Genomic DNA, 22,458 nt, shown 5'->3' on the forward strand with positions numbered 1-22,458 from the left:
TTGAATTTTCAGTACATTGCATCCACTCTCAGCAATAAACCAAGCAAAGAAAGCTAGGAAGGGCTGAAGATGCTACAAGTGTGTGTATATGTGTGTATGTGTGTGTTGTCGGTGAGTGTGAGTGAATCAGAGGACAGTTTGTCATGTTGCTGCTCCACAGCTCTGATCCGAGCTGACAGGTGAAGCTAAGCGCAGCTAAACAGCACACGTAACGGGGGAAAGAGCGAGATAGAGACACAGAGAGAGAGGAGTGAGAGTGAGAGAGAGAGGAGAAAGCAAGACGGGAAAAAAAAGTGAGACAATAGGAGAGAGAGAGAAGGAAAGAGGGACAATGTCCGCGTGAGAAAACGAGGAATGGCGAGATCAGTTCGAGCGTAATTCAAAAGGGGACAAGGCAGACGACTGTGTCGAGAGAGAACGAAAGAAAGGAAGGAATTGAGATTAACTGATGGAGAGAAAAGATTGGTTAAAATTGGCATTTAATCAAAGAAAAGAACTCAGCGGGTGCGTTTTATATTCTTTTCACTCCATTTATCTAGCGTCACCACTCCTACTCGATTAGCAGGTCCTCTGATATGGGGGCCTTGCGCAACATAGGAAAAAGGCGGAATATTAAACAGAATTCTGAAAGAAACTTTAAATCAAAGCCTCATTATTGCCATACAAAATAATTTTTAAAAAAAAGCAGTTTTCACAAAATTCTATTCAATTCAGAATGCTCGTCCAAACATCCACAGAAATGTCACTTTCATTTTAACAGGCAGTATTCTAATATATACATATATTTTTTTTTTCAGCACAGTTCCTCGTACTCGAGAAAGAAAACAGATGGAAGAGAATCAGACGCATAGCGCAAAAACATGAGCGGCATACAGTTGGGACAGCTTGATAGATTACAAGTCTTTACTTGGTCATGTGACGTGGTGGAGGGGGGGTCAAAGACGAGACTTACTACCCATGTGGGGGCGTAAGTGAGTGATGTGTTCATTTCGTTCCGAGACTTTGGCAAGGCCTGTTGATCCATTACTATATTACACTGCACTTGACACTCCTTGCAGTACCTACCCAGGGACTGTTGTTATTTCTCTCGTGCGCCTTTTCTAGAACTTTGAGGTAAACGCACCGTGAAGGCAATATGTGTGGCCGCTGAGTCATTTTGACGACACGGCCTTTTCGAGGTCGCTCAACATATTGGAGCGAATGTTAGGACAAAAAGTGACAGATACGTTGTTTTAAATTAAATATTAAGGGAATACTAGCTAAGCTGCATTCCCTCCACCACAAATAGTTCTTTCTCCAAAGCCTCCAAAACGGAGAGAATAATAATAACACGTGCTTGCTTTGCGAACGAACACGTGTCTCACCTTCATTTAAAAAAAAAGTGCGCCTCGGGTGAATAACTCACGCGGGTCACACACGTCCCTGCCTGAGGTTGTAATCCAAGGTCACTTAACTCTGCATTTCATGATCCAGCGTCTCCACAGGACACCGATGACAAGCTAGTAATTTATCACGGTGGCCGTGACTTTGACACATTTTACATGACATGTACAGCCTGTGTATGATGGCTAAGCAAGCGCCGTCATAAATGACATGAAAGGGAGGATTGATCTTTTCAAAAGGCATCTCACCACGATGGATGGTTGAGATGTTGACCCTGACAGGTGACAAGTGATTTCTTTTCTCCTTCGCAGGGTGAGAATTTGTTATTAAACATTAAAGTTACTATAAAAAATAAAAATAAAATAATAATAATAATAATAATATAAATTAAATCTCTCTCTCTATATATATATATATATTATATTTCTATTTTTTTATTTTATTTATATATTTTCTTAATCACTTAGTACTAAAATAAACTATTTCAGGGGCTTGGAATGGGGGAAAACCCCCCGAAAATAATGTATTAAATAATAAATAAATAATATATTAAGTCATTTGCCATCCAAGAGTATGTATACAAGTTATCTAAGAGGTTAAGACGGCAATGCAGAGCTGATAAAAACAGAGCAAAGTAATACAGAATAGTGATGGATGACAGTGTATCACAGCATCATCACAGCATTATTGATTATCATCAATAATGCCAAAAGCCTGGCAATTTGATTGATTTTCTGTTGAAAAATGTGGATGCACGCAAGTCTAGGTTTGTGTGTAGGCAAATTTATGCGTGGGCTGTGTGTGCGTCATCATGCTGCTGCATGTTACAGAATAAGTCCCTTGAGCAAAATGAACCCATGGGAATGCTTTTGGTTGTTTCTAAAATCGTCCTAAACCCTAAAAATAATGAGAAAGGGGGGGGGGTAGTGACTCAGAAGGTGACATATGGTATTTTCGGTGACATCATATTTACCAACGCCGCCTCCCCAGCACTGCAAGCCTGGCACTGACTGGTTCACTGGGCCTGCAGCATGTTGGCTTCTTTTTGTCGCAACCCAAAAAAATATGCATATGTGTTTTAAAACTTAGCCAACTGCCCATGCTAATTATCCAACGGGAAATTTAGCATCGCTATCTATCAGCAGGTGGAAAAATGTTGAATTTTAGGTGGATTCCCGAAGGAATGCAACATTTTGGAACGGCCTCTAGTGTGTCATGATCGTGGCTCCGAGAGAGCGCATGAGCATAAACAGGCCCTGGCTTGGCGGCCACTCAGCCATGCCAAGGGACATTATTTGGCAGCTGTCAGCTCTAATAGGAATACAGCAGGGTGGGAGACGGATCCAGGCTCTGTACCAAGCCTACAAGGGAGCACTATCTGGCAGCCATAACACAACTATGTCTGCAGTGTGTGTTGGTGTACAAATGCTAGTTTGCCCCCACAGACCAGTGTATCAGATGAGTGTTCACTTAGCCTACTTTTGGCAAAAAAAAACCTTGTGTGTGCGTTTGTGTGTGTGTGTGATTGTGGGGTTTCCTTGTGATCACAGTGGTGGGCTACGATTAATTTTATATGATGAGTAGATGAGAACAAATTGACAACTTGAGCATTGCTTTGGACCTTATTATAAATGCTGCATACTATTTACAAATATAAACACCATTTGCTTGAATTGAATGCTTGGGGGGAAAAAAAAAAAAGCTTAACAGACAAAAATCCAAGTTAATCGCATTACAGATTTTCCCAGCAGCTTTGGTAAACCTAGAAAACAGTCATTCAAACACACACTGAAGATTCTATTGACTTTCCAATTACAATAATGAAAGTGATATTTGGAGTTATGATCGAAGCCAATGAAAAGCTCGTATCGGGAACAAATGTTGCTGTAAAGTCACTGTTGCTTTATTGTGGGCTGGACTTTTTGTTGTGGATAAAAAAAAAAAACATCTGCCTCCATGTTTCCGTCCACATTGGGTTAGCAGCCCTTGGAATGATCTGTGGGTGGTGTTTACCCCACACTAACCTGCTGTGACAGTGAGGAGTGATTCAGCTCCAAAATGCTGTGTTATATTATACGCCCCCCAGGAACTGGTGTGTGTGTGTGTACAATAGTGAATGTCGTATTCAATGACTAGAGGGGGGCGTTTTTCTCGCTTTATTTTTAGCATTTTTTAGCAATTCAGAACAGGGGGCGAGCATATTTAGTTATACAACAAGCACGCCACAATCTTATGATCATGCGCAACTTGGAAATCGCTGCAGCTGTTTGTTTTCACAGTGGTTGACTCCTTCACCCTTTGTGTTATGCCATTTACAAAGTAAAGTGCGGTGGCCTGGCCTTCTCTCCTCCGCTCTTAAAAAAAAGAGAGGCTAATGTGGGTGAATGAGTTAATCATGCAGGATTTTGCTCACGTCATAACAACAACAAGGATGTTAAGTGTTTAGTTGGGTCACCACACACTGGCAGAGTTAGGATTTTTTTTTCTTCATGGAGCAGGGGCAAGGATTTTTTTTTCTTTTTTTTAACAAATCCCAAAAATACCCTGGCCTGGAACCTGCAGAAAGGGGGGGAGGCAGTGCCCCCATGGCCCCCCCCCTCTAGCACTGCCACTGGGAATCACAGTATAGAATTGATATCACAGACCAAAAGGTCTAACTTTTATTCCGAATAAGACAACAATAGCTTTTCACTCCATTTAGTTGGTCTGTATCTATTTCTAGCGATCCAAATTATACTCCTCACGTCCACTTCCTTCCACTGCACGAAAATGCTCGGGTGAACATCTAATTATTCCAATTAAAAGGCAGATTAGATTCATAGTTCTTTGCACGCAATTCCGCCAAAACCATCGGCGCTGACATTCAACTCCATCAGACCTTGTTAACAGCAAACCTTCACCAAACGACGGTAGCACGGTGGCAGTTATCGTGAAATTGATCTCGAACATCACCCGCATTAAAAAGTGATTGGAAGGTTCCTTTGGCGCTCATTTTGCTCTTCTGCTGACATCTGTTTGACATTAAAGCTGGAATATGTATTTCATGCTATCATCAAGTGCTAGTTAATATCACAGTATCGGTTTAATGGCAGCAAAAGTGGATGAACTGTTATTTAGGCACGTTACTCAATAGCTCGATGGAAAGGCCGCCGGCGCTTTTTAAGCTTTATTATGCTTAATAGAGAAAAAAATGACGAGTTGCTGCGGGTAGTTGGGGAAAAAAAAGAATGACGACTCAATTTGTTCTCATTTTTAACCATCCATCATCAGAAAATATGACTTTTATTAGGATGAGTGACTTGTGGTCTTATCTATTATCACAATTGAGAGCCGTGAGTTTTTTTCTTACAAGTGTGAAATTGTCATTACAGAGTTTTTGGACGCTTATTAGAGGCTAATCTCTTGCTGAAATATTTCCCTTCATTTTTTATTTATAACAATGCAAACAATACGCTAGTGTGTTTCGAGACAAATATTTAACTTGTGGATTACAACTAGAGTGGTTTGCTGATTTTAGTCTATGTATGTGGGCGTCATGTTTATCAGTGGAATAATAGGACAGTGATAATAACACTGTCAAAATGGCCCAGGATCAATATAATAATTTGTCTAAAGGTCTTCCCTTCTTTGTTAGAGACAAAACGTTTTGTTAAAAGGTCGGAGAGCTCCAGTAGATCAATAAAAATTTCAAGAGTACAATTTTCATTGCAATGGAAAAAGCAACATCGACAGAAAGTCGGAGTTGAGTCCAGACACTGCTGGGACAATCCAGAACGAGATGACAAAATGAGAAAAAGTCAGACAGGTATACAGCGGCAATGAAAATGAAGCATCGAGCAACAACAGGAGGGGAGGGGGGGGAGTGACGTCGGAAGTGGGACACCGAGACAATGAGATAGACAGGAAAGAGAAGATCTTTCCTGGGACATATCTGGAGAATAACAAGTGCTTTTTACGTCTCCGGAAGGGTCTGAAAACATGGCGAGTGGGAGGGGGAAAGTGGCACAGAGCTGGCTTTATTACCATGCAAAATGAGAGCTGGGGGAAAAGAGAGCAAGACAGACGAAAAAGCGCAATGGAAGCGGACAGATATTAACCAGATGAAAGAGAATCGGCGAGGCCAAGCGACTCCATTATGTTCTTCATGGCTGCGCTCTTCAATCTCTGCCCTCATTTAGAAGCATAGCAAACGTGGTGGCTTGATTGTGTTCCCTGTCAAATGTCAAACATGAATCTGCGGGGAGGGTCACAAATGCTGACCCAGCCTTGTAATTATGATATTACATTTTGCAAGGCTAATGACATCATTGACACAAAGTCACTTGGAATATAATTTTTCTGGTTGGGGAAAAGAAGGCCGCAATTGAAAATAAATTCAGTTCAACTCAAGTTCTGCTTATTTAGAAAAATGCAACTCCAAGATGGAGCTCACTCAACAAATCAAACATTAAAATAGAGTCTGTGGTTTTAAAAAAAAAAAAAAAACTTTTATCTGCTGGTGCAGGTTCTTTCACCAAATACTTTGTTTCTGAACTTGTTCAAAGGCAGCCAACAACAAAAGATGGCGAGAGGGGAAACTCACTTTTCGACATTCCCGTCGGCAAACTCCCAGAGTATTCCTTTTTATCTTTGAATTCACTTTCTTGACGAGAACTCAAAAGAACTTCCTGTAAGAATCTGTCGCTTTATGAAGACGGACACTGGGCGACTTATCTCCAGAATTTTCCTAAGAAATATATTCCTCATCATTTTAGCCTTCAGATTTTTAGCATCAACACTAATTGTCGCTTTTCCCCTTCTTTGCTTTTTATGTAACCTTTTTTTTTTCTCCTCCTCAGGACTTTGACAGAGCTGCTGAAGCAGCCAGGCGAGGCGGGAGTTGTAGATGGAACCGGAATACAGCACCCTATAGGGACCAACGGGATCTCGGCCAGGGCGTTACGCTCCAACAACGGTCAGTCATCACACTAAAGCTCACCCTCAAACTGACAAGACATTGTTGGCCATTTAGTTTGGTGAGAGATATGAGGAGAACGGGACAGAGCGATGTAACAACACACTCAAGATGAGATCTTCCGAAATGGAATTTATGTATGACATCATGCGAGATATCAAAAGATTACTCCAGCGCATTTTGTCTTTTCCTTGTGATTTTTTTGGGGTGACGCATGAATAGAAATAACAAGCAGAATCTACAAGAGCAGAAGAATGAGAGAGAAGTTGATGAGAAATGAGGCGACAAAAGCTGTAATGCTTTTGTCATCTATTATCAAAGATAAGCGGAGTGTACAATCTCCATTTGTTTGCTGTTCTGACACAGACTGGATTGGAAAGTCGAAAGACTGAGCGGCGGCAAAATATTCAATGGTGGCTAAAGTACTCACGAGGTGTACTTAAAGTAGAAATACAAACACTTGCAGCAAAAAACAAACAAAATCAAAATTAGAAGCACAGATTAAAACTCTCTAAGTGAAAGTAAAGCCACTTAAATTAGCACATGTTTTAGCTCACGACTTAAGAATGGTGTCTGCACTAAAACGTCACATCGTAAAAGACTCAGTCGTGCTTTAAGGCTGTTTCTTTTAATTTATTTTTAATTTTAAACACATGTCGAAACCTCTGAGCCTATTTCCTCGTAATAGTAAGTGCATCTGCCCCCACTTTGTCCGTTATTTATATACACATATAAGTGCTTGGAAATGTTGAAAATATTTTGAGAACACCCCTTTCACGTGTTAACCAATTTATTTATTTATTTATTTATTTATTTATTTATTTATGTATGTATGTATGTATTTATTTATTTATTTATTTATTTATTTATTTATTTATTTATTTGTCTTTTTTTTGTTTTATTTTTTTATTATTTTTTTTTTTTTTTTTGGTGTAATTTATTTACGTTTCCACACCAGACAAGTTCTATTTAATCAAGACTTAATTAGCCCAATTCCACGTCCCAACCCACGGAGTGAATGCTGAGTGACCCATCTGTTTTTCTCTTTCGTCTCTGACAACACACACACACCGGGAAATAAAACGAAATCAAAAGTTCCCGAGGACTCATTTGTGACGACTGTGCAAGTTAATTTATAAAGGACAAAAGGTCCCCGCTGCGTCACATCTGCTCTCATTCTCAAAAACATTTTAAATATGAACTATCTGTCGCCCGACATACGTGTGACGTATGTATGGCATGCGCCACCGAGCCGAATCATATTGCGTCACGGCTGACGAGCGATCGTTACATAAACAACAATGCAGAGAAAGTGAGTCATACAGACCTCGTATACATCCATTCATCTATCATTTATCCTCCTCTTATTTCACATGTGATGTTTACTCAACAATAAACTATCTTGACTTTCATCTTCCCACCGTGGCGACAAACACATTTTGGCCTCATTTTCACCCCATCCTGTGCTTATTAGCACTCTTCTATCTTGCATCGCTTTTCTTTCTTCCCCTGCTATTTAATTCTCCCCTCTTTACTCCCCCGGCCTTCTCTCACCGATTTGTCTATAACATCATTATCTGGTGGAAAAAAAAAAAAAAAAAAGTTTAGCGCTGTGCATTTTCCAATTAGGACAGCATAGCCTGCATATTGTTTTGTTTGTTGATTCAGTGGATTAAGATGATATATACGTGGATAATTTTATCACTAGAAGCACTCATGAGCTATTTGTGTTTATCGTTTGAAGATTGATGAAGCTCTTTCCACACGGAAATTTTATGCATTCTTCTTTTTTTCCTCACTGAATCCAAAGTGGGCTGGATTTTTTTTTTTAACTGTTCAAGAATGGAAGCTTGTTGGCAGCAGTAGTAGAGGCAACAGAGTGAGTGAGGGCAAGAAGATGAAGTCTTGGAGATCATGCTGTGTCAGCTGTCTATGCATAAGTACCTCTTAATTAAAATCATTTAAATCCTCCAGGCCAAATAGAGGGGTGGGGGGGGGGGGGGGGGGGGCACAGTCCATTACTTTGTCAGAGGCCTCAGTTTGAAACAAATCATTTTGTGATCCTGAAATAAATATATATGAAGATAAAAGCACTTGCGTGAAGATGCAAGTCACATGACACAATTGAACGCAGACCAAACATCTCAAGTTTGAAGACTGGAGCCAAATCCTCTAAATCCTCCTACTTCCTTTCCCTCCTTTGCTCTCCTGAGCATGTTTTGAGGCTGAGATATTTTTGATACTGCTTAAGAGATGAAGGGCGGGATAAAACCTGCAGGATGTAAAATTTGAGGAATGTGTGCGAGAGAGAGAAGGGGGAGGGAGGAGAGGAAAGCGGGGAAAGAAATAGGTCATGTTATGTTACAGTCAGTGAAAGAGGATAGAGATGATGAAGCTAGCAAAAAAAAGGAGTTTAAAAGAGAGGGTCAAGCAGGAGAGGTGATGAGAGACAAGCAAAGAGAGAGCAGATAGAAGAGCCGACATGCTGCTAGCTGCGAGGGGGACAGCTGGTCAGCTGCTGCCCTCTCTTCTAGTGGGGAGAGCTACCCTGAGGACAGACACCCTGTTCCACACACACACGGATGTAACACACACACCTGCTCTCACATGTTTATTCGTCCTCGTATTCCTAGTCCATTGGCAGATGGTTGCATGTATTCTTACAAACTCGCTTGCGTCACCTGAACACATCACAGAGCGACGTACACAAGTGCACGCACCTCTTTGGACTGATAGAGAGCAATGATTCAAAAGGCGTTAGGACAGAGAAGATTGTGAAATATTGCAAGGAAGTAGTAGCAGGAGAAGAGAAACCTAAGTTGGACTAAGTGGAAGTGAGAAGGTGATTATGTAAATGACAGAAAGAGGGGCAATGTGGTGTGAAAACAGAAAAAATGGATGAGGAAGTATTAAATATTCAAAATTCAAATAGTTTGAGCCTTGGGTATGTTTTACAAGATTAAAACCGGTTGCCAAACTTGTCATTTTGTGTTGTGAGGATTTCAGCACCATGGACAGCGCCCCAGCCACAATGGCAATAATTAAACAGCTACAGCATTAAAAATGGAATGAACAGTGCTAAATTATGACCAAATTGATGACACATCATATAAGTCATGCTTAAAAAAATTTTTTTTGCTGCCCATGCAAAAACGAAACTTAATTTGGGTTGATTTTTTTTTTTTTTTTTTTATCTCTCATTCAAACACTGCTATAGTGATATACGAGCAAATGAACGAAGAGTTTAAAACCGAGCTGGAAAATCGGCGTGATGCCAAAATGAGTATCATGGGATCCCGCCGAGTTGCCGTTAAGTGAAACGTCGTAGGGGGGCTGTTGTGTGTTAAGGCGGCAGCGTGTTTGTTTACATCTGTGCGCCCTTGAATACCATCGAGTGTCATCAGAGTGCCACATGGGGGCCAGCGCCAATTATATCCTCTGCGAGCTCGTCAATGACACCCCGCCGTAGAAAACAGCTTGAGACGCAGAGAGGGATGACAGCCAAACACAGCCTTCATATATTAACAATTATATCTATATGCGAGTATTAAGTTCATTTGAGCGCGGCGAGCCTACGCCGAGTCGGCAGTTTGTCTTGCTGGCTTCTCGTACTACTTTTTATTTAGAACGAGAGGGTGTTACTACGATTTATGCGACTATAAACAACTAGAACCGGCCCGTGAGTGTGCGTTGGAGCTAACGCTGACAGCTTTAGGGTGCTTGAATGTTAATAGCGCACGGCGATGTTCGAAATGTGCAACTTGAATGAGTTTGCATCCATTTTTGAAGCGGCGCACTGCGGATTCCGTGGATCATTTGCATGTGTGGAGGATAAACCGTTGCCATGCAGAGCTTGAGCTACTAAACTGATGGAGAAAGTTCCAGATGGGTGGGAGGAGGTGGGGGGGGGGGCTTTTAGTCTGTCAAGCTCTGCCGCAATATAGCGCTGATTACTCATTTAAAAGCAGCTAAGAAAAGGTTTCTATGGAAAAGCATGGAGAATTTTAATGACATGCTAGATATTAGCATTCAAGCTACAACAGCGAAACAGATTTGGTCATAAAATGTGAGATGACTACTTGCTCTAGCTATACAGCGTATAATCCAATAAGGATCTAAAGAAGATGCTGATCGCTAAAGTATGAGTCAGAATTGAAATCCTCTACTGCATCACTGGCTCGATTTTCTTTTATGTTTCTCGACTATTTCCCACTATCGGTCCGTGGTCCCTCCGCCTCGGTTTTTCCCTCGCAGGCATTCGCTGCGCTCCTTTTCTGGCATGGCTGTGTCCCCGCCGCGACTAACTTTACTCTCTTATGTCGTTTTTTGTCTGGCGGACATGGAGTTGTCTGATCCCTCACTCTGAGGTAGGCCAGAAATGATCAGAGAGCTACAATGAATAGATCTGATGAGTCTTTCCGAGTAAAGGGGATTTCAAAGGCAACTTTTATAATTATTGGGGCAGCACTTCAAGCGATGACTTTATGACGGGACAGCAGTTAATCCAAAAGACTATTTTCATTTATGTGTTCACGCCCACAACGGCGCAAACGGACCTTTGTTTTTTTTGTAACTATACTGCCTTGCAAGATGATTTTCCTCATGTATATGAGCTCCAGTTTGCAAGATGGTGGGCGGATCAAATGAGTAATGTTGAGGCATCGCAAAAACAAAACATGGAAGTAAAAATGCTTATTACCTGGAGCGTTTGACGCGTTGGAAATGGAGTGAAAATACAAGGCAGTATGTGAATGAGAGAGCGTTGATTGACTATTTTCCTCATTTGTGTCAAGGACACTCGACCCCACTTTACGACCACACACACACACACACTCATCAGGCCGTATAGACAGCGCCGCCTCCCGCGCACCCTCTGGCAGACGTGATAGAAAGAAGACAATTGAAGCTCAATAGAGACAAATGACAGCATAGAGGACACATTTGTCATCAGCTGTCTTCATAAATCATGTTTGCGTGCATCTCGTCTTATGACGTATGTGCCTATAGGAGAAAGATTTGGTGTAGCTCGCTTTCTGAAATGCAAATTTCATACATACATTCTTGTATATTAAACGGGATGTTTTTTAGTTGTGTGTGTGAGTGGGATATCTTTTTTTGTTGTGTGTATAAGAGCATTTCTGGTGTGTGTTGGAGGTAATCCTGAAATATTTCCCTGCCGTGCTGCACGTGCAGGCAGGTGATCCGTGTCAGGGTTGAGACGGCGTATAAAGTGTCGTGTGCGTGCGTGGACACCGATATGAGCTACTGAGCGGAGCAGCGTGCGGTGATACATTAAAATGGCGGGATTATCCTCCACTGCTGCAAGCCTACTGATAGTGGTATGGAGGGAAAGGGTGGGATGGCGCTTCCATTTTGGCATCATTATCAAACCATAATGAGCCCTAACCCCACTCAGCAGGGACTTCCCGTTTTATGCATCAGGCCAAGGGTGGCCCTCATATGCTGACTTGCAAGAAAGCGGGATGATGAAGAGTAGGAGGGAAGACGAGCACATTAAGGGGAATTCCAACAAATAAAGTGCTTTTACAAGAAACGGGGGGGAACAAAGGATTTTACGGTCGGAAAACGCCCGATGCTGAAGTTGGGATAAATAATTCAAAATCTGTAATGGCTAAGGGTAAATTTTTCGTCATTGTGGATTCGTCAAAAATACGATGATGCTAACAGGTGCAAATTATTTATGAAGTTTTGCTCAACAGTCATCTTATTTGTTTAAAATTTGCATTCAACTTACATTATAAATATTTCAATTGGGTCTATTTGAAAGTCCCTATAGTTAAGCCGCATGTCAATGCTAAAAATTTGCAGAAAGTGGACTACAATAATCTATTTTTAGTTATTTTTATCTAATTTTCCATCTATTTTTTGGGAAGGAGATAAGCCTAGTTTTTGATGAACACTTTTTTGAGTGTTGTGCTTGGACTGTTCCATTTCCTAATATCTCAACGTCCAACAAAGGGCTTTAAAAAGAATTAAAAGTAATACTGGAACAACGATTCGCTTGAATTTAATCTTCATTATCAGTGAGGTGACGTTCCAATTTGATTCCAGTCATTTATTGCTCGGCTTAGCTGTGATGCCGTGTAGCATTAACTTGTGAGTAAACGCAATTAAGAAGAACGGTGCCGGCTTTTCACACGTCACGATTAAATAACACTCGCTAGTAATAAGAAATATTTTAATAACCGTGTCGCATTGTGTTTGGGAAAGGCAATCAGAAAAGCGGCATGGTTATCTTTGATGAAGGCAGTGAGGCACCGTCGAGCCGAATGATGCTCCAAACATATTTGACACAAATCAATCCCAACACCAAGTGTTCTTGGAAAACAATTCTCCATTTTGAGAACATTTAGCGACTTACTCATGACTGTAACTCAAAAACGAACATCAACTTCCTCAATTTACTTTGCAAGTCTACCTAATTTTGTGACTCGTGAGTATCCAAGAAACCACAATCTCCACACACCTGCGCAATCTTTGGACCTATGTGACGCAAACCTACAACCCCCCTCGCAGCCTCTCTCGTTTCCGTATCTGTCAGGCACACGCACGACGCGACATCACATCAAATCATCTCAGCAAGCGTGTTTAACCTAATCACACTCAGCCATGCGTGAACCTCAGATGGGGGAGTCAGGTCTGTTATGACAGCCGATGTGCTGTGTGACAGCCACGGGCTTTGAAGAGCGCCGACCGACAGGATGCTTTTTAAATACACACGCGTTGAACTGTACACACACCAAAAAACCTAAGACCTACGCACAACCACGGCGGAAACGGGGGTGTGGGTCGGAGCAGGGAGCCAAGACTGAGGCAGACGGAGTGACTAATGGTGTGTTTCATTTCCGCAGCATTAAAACGTAAGCAGAGACGCGGTGGGATGCTGGGCCCCTTGGATCCAATCAGCTTTGCCCTTTCAAAGCTCTCATGAATGTTTTGTGTTCCGCTAAATCAGAACAAGCCAAGAGAGGACTGTCAAGTGAGCTTGAGCGATAAAAATCAATCAAGACATAAATAATATCTTTGTTGCAGTGTCGGAATGATATTTCTCACTTCCGGTAAAAAAAAATCACTTTATAGTTGTCAATGGCAGTGAATGAGTTCAATTTCATTATCAAATTGAATTCTAATTCCGCATGAAATTATTTTTGGACAACATTTTTTTGCTTCAACCAGCTTCAATGTTATTCATAAAGGCTTGTAACGACAATTATTATTATTATCATTATTATTATCTTTGAATCAAAAATCTAAAATCTATCCAACATTGGATTTTTTTTTTTTTCCTCGCAGAGGAAAAATGACTGAACTAGCTCATATTCACACCTAGCAAGTCCCCTCAGTGCTGGGATATTTATCAACGTCCAGACCACCCAGAGGGCCATCATCGTACAAGCGAGGGGGAAGTCGCTCCCGTATTGACGCTCCGAAAACACACAAATGCATTTTATGTTTACTCGCAATTCTTTCAAGCTATAGTCACTTGTTTAATTTCACACTCGGTAGCCGGGCGAGCTCGGAAACGCGACTATTTGTGCACGCGCAATTACAAAGTCTAATTTTCATGATATAGTATATCCCCTTAACACAAGGTAAATAATAAGTTTAATGTGCATTGCAGTAAAGATGTCAAGGAAATTGGAGTGCAAAACACTGGGTTGAAAAAAAGGACGATGGGATTATGACAAGAGAAACGATAAATACGAAAAGAAGGAAATAATCACACAGGCAGAGCAGAGAGTGGAGGGAGTCCTTTTCCCCCAACGGCACTGCTCTATTGATCTTAGCTTGTTTCTTGGAGAGTTGCTGTGAGATCAGGGCGAGCGCTGACACAGCCATCACAATGCATTATGGGGGGGATCAAAGAGAGGCCAGCGTTGGCCACCACGCAGGAACTCCATGCCCGGTGGGAATAGACGAAGAATGGAGAGAAGAGGAAAATAGGACAAGGACTAACAGAAGTGCCTGATGGAAAAACTGCTAAACAGGATTTTCAATCACAGCCAGTCACTCGTTTTCCGTTTGTCGCTCCGAGGGGACACAGGTGGGACGTGTGAAGGGAAAGAGAGCAGGAATTAAGGAATTGGATGGAGGGGTGAGAACTAGGGTGTGAAAATATGAAGAGATGTTAAGTGTGTGTGTGAGGATGCACTCACAGGCATATGTTTGTCCATTTGTGAGGGTGTGTAAGACACATGGAGGCAAGAGGGTGACAATGAGGTGAGAAGCATTGTGGGGAACTAAAAATAGGAAGTGAGAAGGATGAGATGGGCAGGCTGCATGGAGGAGCTATGTCAGGAGAGATGGTTTTTTTTTTGGGTGCAAGTGAGTAGAGACAGAGAGAGGGGGAGAGAGAGACAGAGATAGAAAATGTCACTGGACAGCTTCCATGTGTTGGCTGCAGAGCAACAAAAATGTCAAGCATGGAGAAAGCGCTGACGTCTTTCACACAGCGTGTGTGTGCATGTGTGTGTGCTTGCCGACATGTCACTGGGTCATTTTTTTTTTTTTTGGTGAATCTCCAGGCAGGCAAAAGTCCAACAAATATAATCGTGTACATTAATAAAAATAAAGGTTACATCAAGTGAGATAGTGTTTTAAATTGTCACAGGTATTTGACATTATCAAGATAATAAAATACATTTATTTCATTTATAAATTATTATTATATTATATTATTACATATTATTTTATTATAAATTTATTTATAAAATGTATTTATAAATTTATGACATTATTAAGATGATAAATAAAATAAAATAAAATAAAATAAAATAAAATAAAATAAAATAAAATAAAATAAAATAAAATAAAAACGATTATTAAGATAAATTGGGAACAAAGACGTTTTGGCCCAAAGCTAAGCAGATGACAAATTGCAATAATGACTTCATTTACACGTCTTGGCGCCCCAGTGTCGCGCAGAACATTTTGACACGTTAAATAAGGAAAGACCCAGGTGCAGCTGATGGTCCTTAGTAATAGCTCATCTCTCTCCTTATGTGTCCCCCAAAGCTGCCGATGTCATTCAGTGATTTATTAGCAAAGTGCGCTCGTCGTTCACACGCCTAATATTCAAAGCCGCCAGAAAAAGCTGTCATCGTAAATGTGAATAATTACAAAGAGGCCATCTTTAATGTTGATTACATCTCACTTTCAAAATAATTTGTACTCCTGAGGTAACACTTTATATTATTGAATGGTTTCACTGAGCTATGTATCTTACAGGGATGGTATTAAAAATCATTTCCTCGTTGCATTTTTTTTTGTCAAATGTAAATCAGATTTCCAATCTCGAAAACTGAATTCATTCGAGCATACTTACTTCAATTGAATTCATTCCACCGTGTGAATTTGATTTAATGCGCCGTAAGCTTAACATTGAATCTCAAAGCAATCAAAATATACCAGGAAACCTTTTATTAAAAAGGTGAGGCGGGGAATTTTTGACTTTTTCAAAACGAGAATAATGCATATTTTAGCTAGCTGGATTATTTTGGGAAAATGATACTGCGTGAAGACAGGGAGCATGTAATTATCTTGCCAGATATGTCATCTCATTATTATCCTTCTCTCGGTGTTTTTTAACGGGGGGCTCGCTCTTGTGGGAGAGAAAAAGCATCATCGAAGAGAAGACATTTATTTCTAGCTAGCGTATTAAAAAACATGGTGTGACATGACGCCATAGTTGTTTTAACGAGAGCCGAAGAAAACGTGAACGAGGGCAAAGATGACAAAAGAGAGCAGGTGCTTCCTTCCAGCAGCTGAAACGTTCACAATATTTTGTCAACTCTTCACCCTCCTGTCACTTCTTCTTCTTCTTCCTAAACCATCTGCTGCCTTTCATATCATCTTTATTTCAGTGCCCTAAAAAATCTTCCCCCATCACTCTCTCAAGCCGCACTGTAACCAAAGTCGAACTTGCTTTTGCATCACTAACCCGGACGGCCGTGTTAATAAGGTATCAATGACGAGATGGAAGCACAAAGAGCTGGGAGATGATTTGAAGGTCAAACACAGGCGTGTGTTAGCACACATATCTCGCCCACACAGTGTGTGTGTGTGGCATAAATCTCCGTTAGACATGGTGGGTGGACACACTGGCAGGAGATTTATGCTTGAAAACATGAAGCAGAGCTCTTGATCCAAAAAGCGGGGCAGAGGCAAAGGCTGAGTGTTGACGGGTGGCTGTTTTTGTGAATGACTGATTATAGTGTGCTGGCACGGCGACCTGGTGGTTAGCACATCTGCCACGCAGTTCGGAGTGGCGACTTAGAATACTGACACTTTTATCATACGTTAAAAAAAAAAAAAAAAGGCAATCTTCTATTTCAGCTAAGATAAACACACGTTTTATGATATATTGACTTTTCTCTCGGAAAATTGAAGGTCAACCTCCATCCCTCACTGCATATGCTATAATGTAAACAGCTTTTTACTAAAAAAAAGATTATTTTTAAGTTTAATTTCAACAGGCTGAATATTTCTTCTCATTTAATATTCATGCACAGCGGTGCCAAGCGTCGTTATGGGCCACTGCGATGGATGGCCACAGGAGACGTTTAGGGGCCTTTGTAAAGTTAGCGATCTGAGCCACTGCGGTTCATCCCAAGAATAGGGATGAGATGGTTTTCAACACACACACAGACACTCAAGGGAAGTCTGTGTGATCGAGAGAGTTGCGGCTGCCAAGTTTCTACAATCGAGGGCATTTCAGTGATTATTTGATGTAAGATTGGGTATTTGTGTGTGCTAGCTTGTTATTGTTAGGCCGGCGAAATTGATTATGCAAGTCAGAGCTTATAACGTATCCAATGTGCGCTCACACGTTACCCTTTTGTCTTTCTGTGACCCACGTAGTTAATTATTGCCCTATTTTTCACGTGAAAGCACTTTCTTTTGCTTCTTTATTGCGATCCATTAGCTGCATCAAAAGGTCTAGTCTGTCATTTTTCACGGGAATGGAATACGCATACCCCCACGACCTTTCTTTCCGTCTGAAGGAATTCATAAATAAGTCCCTGCTTGCTGCTTACATTTGCACCTCTGGATCTTGTTTGCAAAAAAATGAGAATTTACACAAAACATTCTTGGCTTTTACAACAACACAAAAATCTTCACAGATGGATGAGACGCAAAGTAAAACTAAAATAGAACTTGTTAAAGGGGGAGCTGGCAGTGTTTTAACTGCTCGCAAAATTTGAATGCATCCTAACTCATAAGCCACGCCCCTTTTAAGAATGAGTGTGATGTCATCTATGGAGTATTATTTTTGAAAGGTACAATTAAAAGCTCAAAAAGAGAAAATTTGCTTACCTGTCGAGTAGAAAAGTTGCTAATTCCACGTCGGTCCTGAATTTTCTCAATTGCAAGAGGTCACATTTTCTGTCTCTGATTTGTTGTTTTTCCTCAGACACGGTGGTTTCCTGCAAATCAAATTAGAGGCTTAAGATTTGATTTAGTCATTCATCATTTTATTCATATAGCCGACTTCTGTCTGGTTAGTTTGACCTTGACAACAAAGTGACTTGCTCTTCAAATTTTTCAAGTCAAATCAAACTGTATAAATCAGAAAATGGGCACAAAAGTTAAAGGAAATGTTTTCATCTATCTTAGCAACACAAGTAGCAGTACAGGCAGGAAAACATTTAAGAGATATATATGATTTAAAAAAAAAACTTAAACAATTTAGAGCACGAAAAATGAAAGATTTGAATTCCTTCTCATCCTATTGAATACCAAAAAAGCAGAAGAGCACTCAGGAAATCATCCACGTCTCAGTTCCTCGTAAAAAAGACATTTTAAATCTACAGGGACCCACAGAGTCAGCACATCTATAATGCATCTCAACAGCAAACACTCCAACCTGTTCAGTGTAGTGGAATATGTGATACATGGTGAAAAATATATGAAAAATATTTGGATCCGAACCAAAATTCTTCACGGTAAAAATATGCTGCGTCTGAATGGAAACCAGACTCTCGACAAACGGGACTTGAGGGACCTTCAAGCTTAAGGGATGAAGCCTTTGAGTCGACGAGATATATGAGAGTGTAAAGTAAAAAAAAAAAAAAAAAAAGCTGCAGGGTCTGCTTGGCCCTTAAGATGAAAGGGCACGTTCAAAGCTCAGATTAGCTCAATAATTCATCACTTCACCAGCGCGGAGGGAATCGCCGCTATAGTCCTCGGATGCATCACCATCGGTTATTATCAATTCATTAGTTCCACGAGTAAAAACGACATTCGAGTGTCTACATGAGGAATTTGTAAGACAAGGTGGAAAACGGTCCTGGCGAGGTTAAAGTACAAGCAAATACAATTTTAGAGCGATAGATTACATCATCTTTTTTTTGCAGATTGATGTGACGCTTTGCTAATCGGGAATCTGAAGCTATTGTACTTCCTGGCACATTAATTGGGGCAAATGAAGCTTATGAATTTTGGACCCAAATTGAGTCCCGTTGCATAACATGCTCCCCCCCCTCTTCTCGAAATTTCTGCAGCTGTTATGAGAAGCTGGAGATGATTATACAACACTGCACAGATATTAAATCTGACGCTTGAAAATATAGCAAATGATTGTGCTGGAATTTGGAATAGAAATATGAATAAGAAGCAAAAAAAATACAAGGAAAGCAGTTTTCTTTTTTTTTTGTATGCTTTCCCAAACAATTGACGAGATTGAAAAGGTTAATGCTACGTTCCACCTGTTTACCCTTATGTTACCTTGTGTTTATTTCTCCTCGTTTTCACTTTTTTTTTATTTCTGTCCAGGCATAGCGGGCCTTCGGATTGCGTAAAGTGCTGACTGGACAAGCGGCCAAAGTTATTGCACTCTGTAATGGGGTTACAAACTCTCATTTAGCCTGCAAATTGTAAGCTAGCAGTGAAAGAATGGAGGAAAAACCATTCGAATTGGAAAACTAAAATTGAGTATTGACAATTTAGGGCTGTTTTCATACTAATAGAAGTGGAGGTCCTTATAAGCAAGTGAATAGGTAAGATAATGAGTTTCCCTAAATTGTTTTTTTTAACTCATTCAGTGCCATTGACGGTTATAGACGTCAAATATATTAACTGGGTTAGCAGTGAATGAGTTAAGTCATTTTTGACAAAAGTACCCACACTGCTGGTAGGATTTTATTTCCTTTTTTTTCCAAGTGTCTTTGAAGGTAGCTCATGGCTGTCATCTGACTCCATCTTGCAGCAGTAATTTGTTAGGTTGCAATGTAGATCCGGCTGCCTCTCAGCTTTAATATGCTATCAGGCAAAAGGAATGCATGCATATTCATCCCCATCCTATTTTGCATACATTTGGGAGTGTGATTCATTATTCAAATAAGCCATTAATCCTTCCATCCATCATTTGCATGGCGCTACAGTGGTTCCCAGCTCACAGTGGGTCAGAGTTGGAGCTACAGCCGGGCTAGATCACAGACATGGTTTCATTCACTCGCACAGACAATAACATCTGCAAGCAATAATGTCCAATTAACCAAACGTGCATGTCTGTGGAAAGAAGCCAAAGCATCCGCAGGGAACCCCCTGCAGGGGAAGCAGGGAACATAAAAGCTGGCCGGGAGGTTGAAAGCCTGGAGCCTTGTTGTTGCAAAGTGACCCAACACATGATGCAAACTCATTAGGTCATCAGTTTGCATTTTATAATCTGGGCTTCTCAAACCACTCTAGGTCCAGGCTACCCTCATCAGCCTAATTCCAATTAAATGGAACTAATCCTTGACAGAAGGGTTTGATTGTCGCAATCTTTGATCACTCCCACAGCGGCGCAGCCCTCCAACTCACAGCTCTTCCAGATTTCAATGGGGAAATTTTAGCAAATTTATGGAACTCAGGAGTTCTCCTTTGGTTACTTTAAACAAAAAATCCACTTGGCTTTTTATCCATGGTGGTCTGATCTTATCATTCCTAATGCATTAAACAGCACAGGTGGCTCCTTCCATCTCGATGCCACCCACGTCAATCACCCGTCCCATCTTTGGATCCCCCGGTGTGTGTGTCAGTTATGTCAGAGTGAAGCTGGCAGAAGCCCTTGCAGCAGTCCTCTACTTTGATGCTGAGCCCGACTGGCCTACACACACACACACACACACCCCCACCCACTATATGCTAACATGCATACGTCAAATAACTTCACTCTGGATTTTCATAAATGAGTCAAATCATTAGCTCCTCTTTTTAAGCTTTTAGTTTGACTTGACTAAAGTGCACTACGGGAAAAACTAGTCGTAGTGAAATAATTCAACACATGTATAAAAAATAAAAGAGAAAGGAGGCGGATCTCGAGCCAGAAAAGTCAAAAGGACCCATATATGGCTATGCCACACTCTGTGGGAGCTCTCTGGTGGCTAGGAACAGCCCTGTGGTCAAACTGGAGTCTGGCCAAGGATCTTTCCATCAATTAGTTGATTTTTTTTTCTCCCCCTGCAGTCTATCTCTGGCTAACTCCCTCTCTGATTCTGTTCATCTTTCTTTCCCTGTCTGCTCCATCATTTCAACAACTGGCTCACTCGAAGAATGCTTAAGAATGTCGGACATTTGGAGAGCAAAAGAAAAAAAAGCTCATCCTTCCATTGGTGTTTTTATTAAGAAACGACTCAAGGATCTGTTATGGCAGACACAGATCATCTTTTTTTGTGGGTTTGATTTCTGGGTCATAAATGTCTATTTTGGAAGTGCTGGTGGCACCAGCCTGACAACAAGCGGCCGCCGCATGCAGTTACGCACGCAGAAAATTACATCACACAGTTGTGGCGCACACAGAGTGTCATCGTTGCATATCAATTACACGGGGAAGTGAAGATGCGTTTCCAATTCAATCACTCGTTGTTGGTGTCAAATCACTCACTCTATACATTGCCCCATTTTGGATTCCCTCTGATGCACATTGTGGGCAATACCAATTGTTCTTTTGAGGTAAAAAAAAACAAATAAAGCTTCAAGCTCGGGTAGCTTTCTACAGTAGGTACACGTGTTCAGCGTTTAAATTCATTTTAGTTGGCTTCTGGTTTCTCTCCATTGCTTTTTAGCTATTCTATGCTCCATAATGTTTGCCAAATAGTCCCTACATTTGTTTGCCGAGCGTTTGGTGCTGTGCAGGTAGCATGCAGGGACTTTATGAGAGCTTTATTGCCGGTAACAGCTGCCTGCTGTGGCTGTAAAACACCTGATGAGCGCAGCCATGGTTAACATTAGCAGCAAAGTTCAAAAGGTCAACATTAGCCACCTGAGAACAAGTGCCGATTAATCATGTCAACTTCACATCTTGCAGGATTGCATTGGAAAATGATGTGATGCTCATAGTTTTGGGTCATTTGCACCTCTAAAGGCGACATCAATTTATTTGTATTTTTTTTATTTCAACCTGAAATATTATGTAATGAGACTGACGCACAAATGGCCATTGAGATAATCATTCCATGCACACTGACAAAAGACTCTTGTAACAGAATACAGTGACTACGCTTTGCAAAACTAAAAAGCAATGGTGCATGTGATTATTTCTCCATTTGTAGCAAAATTGTCATGCAGACATCTCTCTTTTTCCTTTTAGACCATAACCATTTGAATAATGCAGCCCTGTCTCCTCTGGGCCCAGCCATGGCCTTGTCTCACCCTCATAACAACCTGGGAATTGGTTTCAATAAGTATTCTTCACTCAAGGGTGTAGGTAAGTATTCCCACTCAGTATTTTAAATAATCTGATGGACGAAGCATTTTTATTCAGAAGTGTAATTCCGTTAATGCAGACATACAGTATTGTGGACATGAGATAAGCGGCTTAAGAATTAAATTATGAGAATGGTGGATTTTTTTTTTTTTACATCATAAATAAAAATGGCATTTAAGCAGGGGTGTGTAGACTTCTTACACTAACTATACTTTTTTTTTTTTTTAACCCAGTTATGCATAACATTGAACTGCATTAATAGTCCATTAGCATTATGAAACCGGGGGAAGTCCAGGATTGATTAGAACTGGGATCAACGCATATTTATGGATGCGTTACTCATCTGTCTCGGGCTCAGCCACTAGAACGCTGACAGTTATTGACAGCTGACCTTTCTCTAAATAGAAATGTG

At 40.8% G+C, this 22,458-nt stretch overlaps 1 protein-coding gene and 1 long non-coding RNA gene across 2 annotated transcripts in view; one reads left to right on the forward strand and one right to left on the reverse strand.

Annotated features, from left to right (window-relative positions):
- The window catches only part of LOC148384208 (uncharacterized), a 31,821-nt gene extending 14,034 nt beyond the window's left edge, over positions 1–17,787 (reverse strand). The window contains exon 1 of the long non-coding RNA XR_015853511.1: positions 17,675–17,787. This is a non-coding gene — a long non-coding RNA (uncharacterized LOC148384208). The remainder of the gene's footprint in view (positions 1–17,674) is intronic.
- LOC148384209 (protein shisa-8) overlaps positions 1–22,458 on the forward strand; it is a 36,829-nt gene that overhangs the window by 8,893 nt on the left and 5,478 nt on the right. Inside the window, exons 3-4 of the mRNA XM_088358556.1 lie at positions 6,222–6,337; positions 21,930–22,046. Coding sequence (XP_088214682.1) covers positions 6,222–6,337; positions 21,930–22,046 — 233 coding nt within the window. The remainder of the gene's footprint in view (positions 1–6,221; positions 6,338–21,929; positions 22,047–22,458) is intronic.

This window comes from Syngnathus floridae, chromosome 17, assembly GCF_059516105.1.
Source record: "Syngnathus floridae isolate MCC-2025c chromosome 17, RoL_Sflo_1.0, whole genome shotgun sequence".
Classification (NCBI taxonomy): Eukaryota; Metazoa; Chordata; class Actinopteri; order Syngnathiformes; family Syngnathidae; genus Syngnathus; species Syngnathus floridae.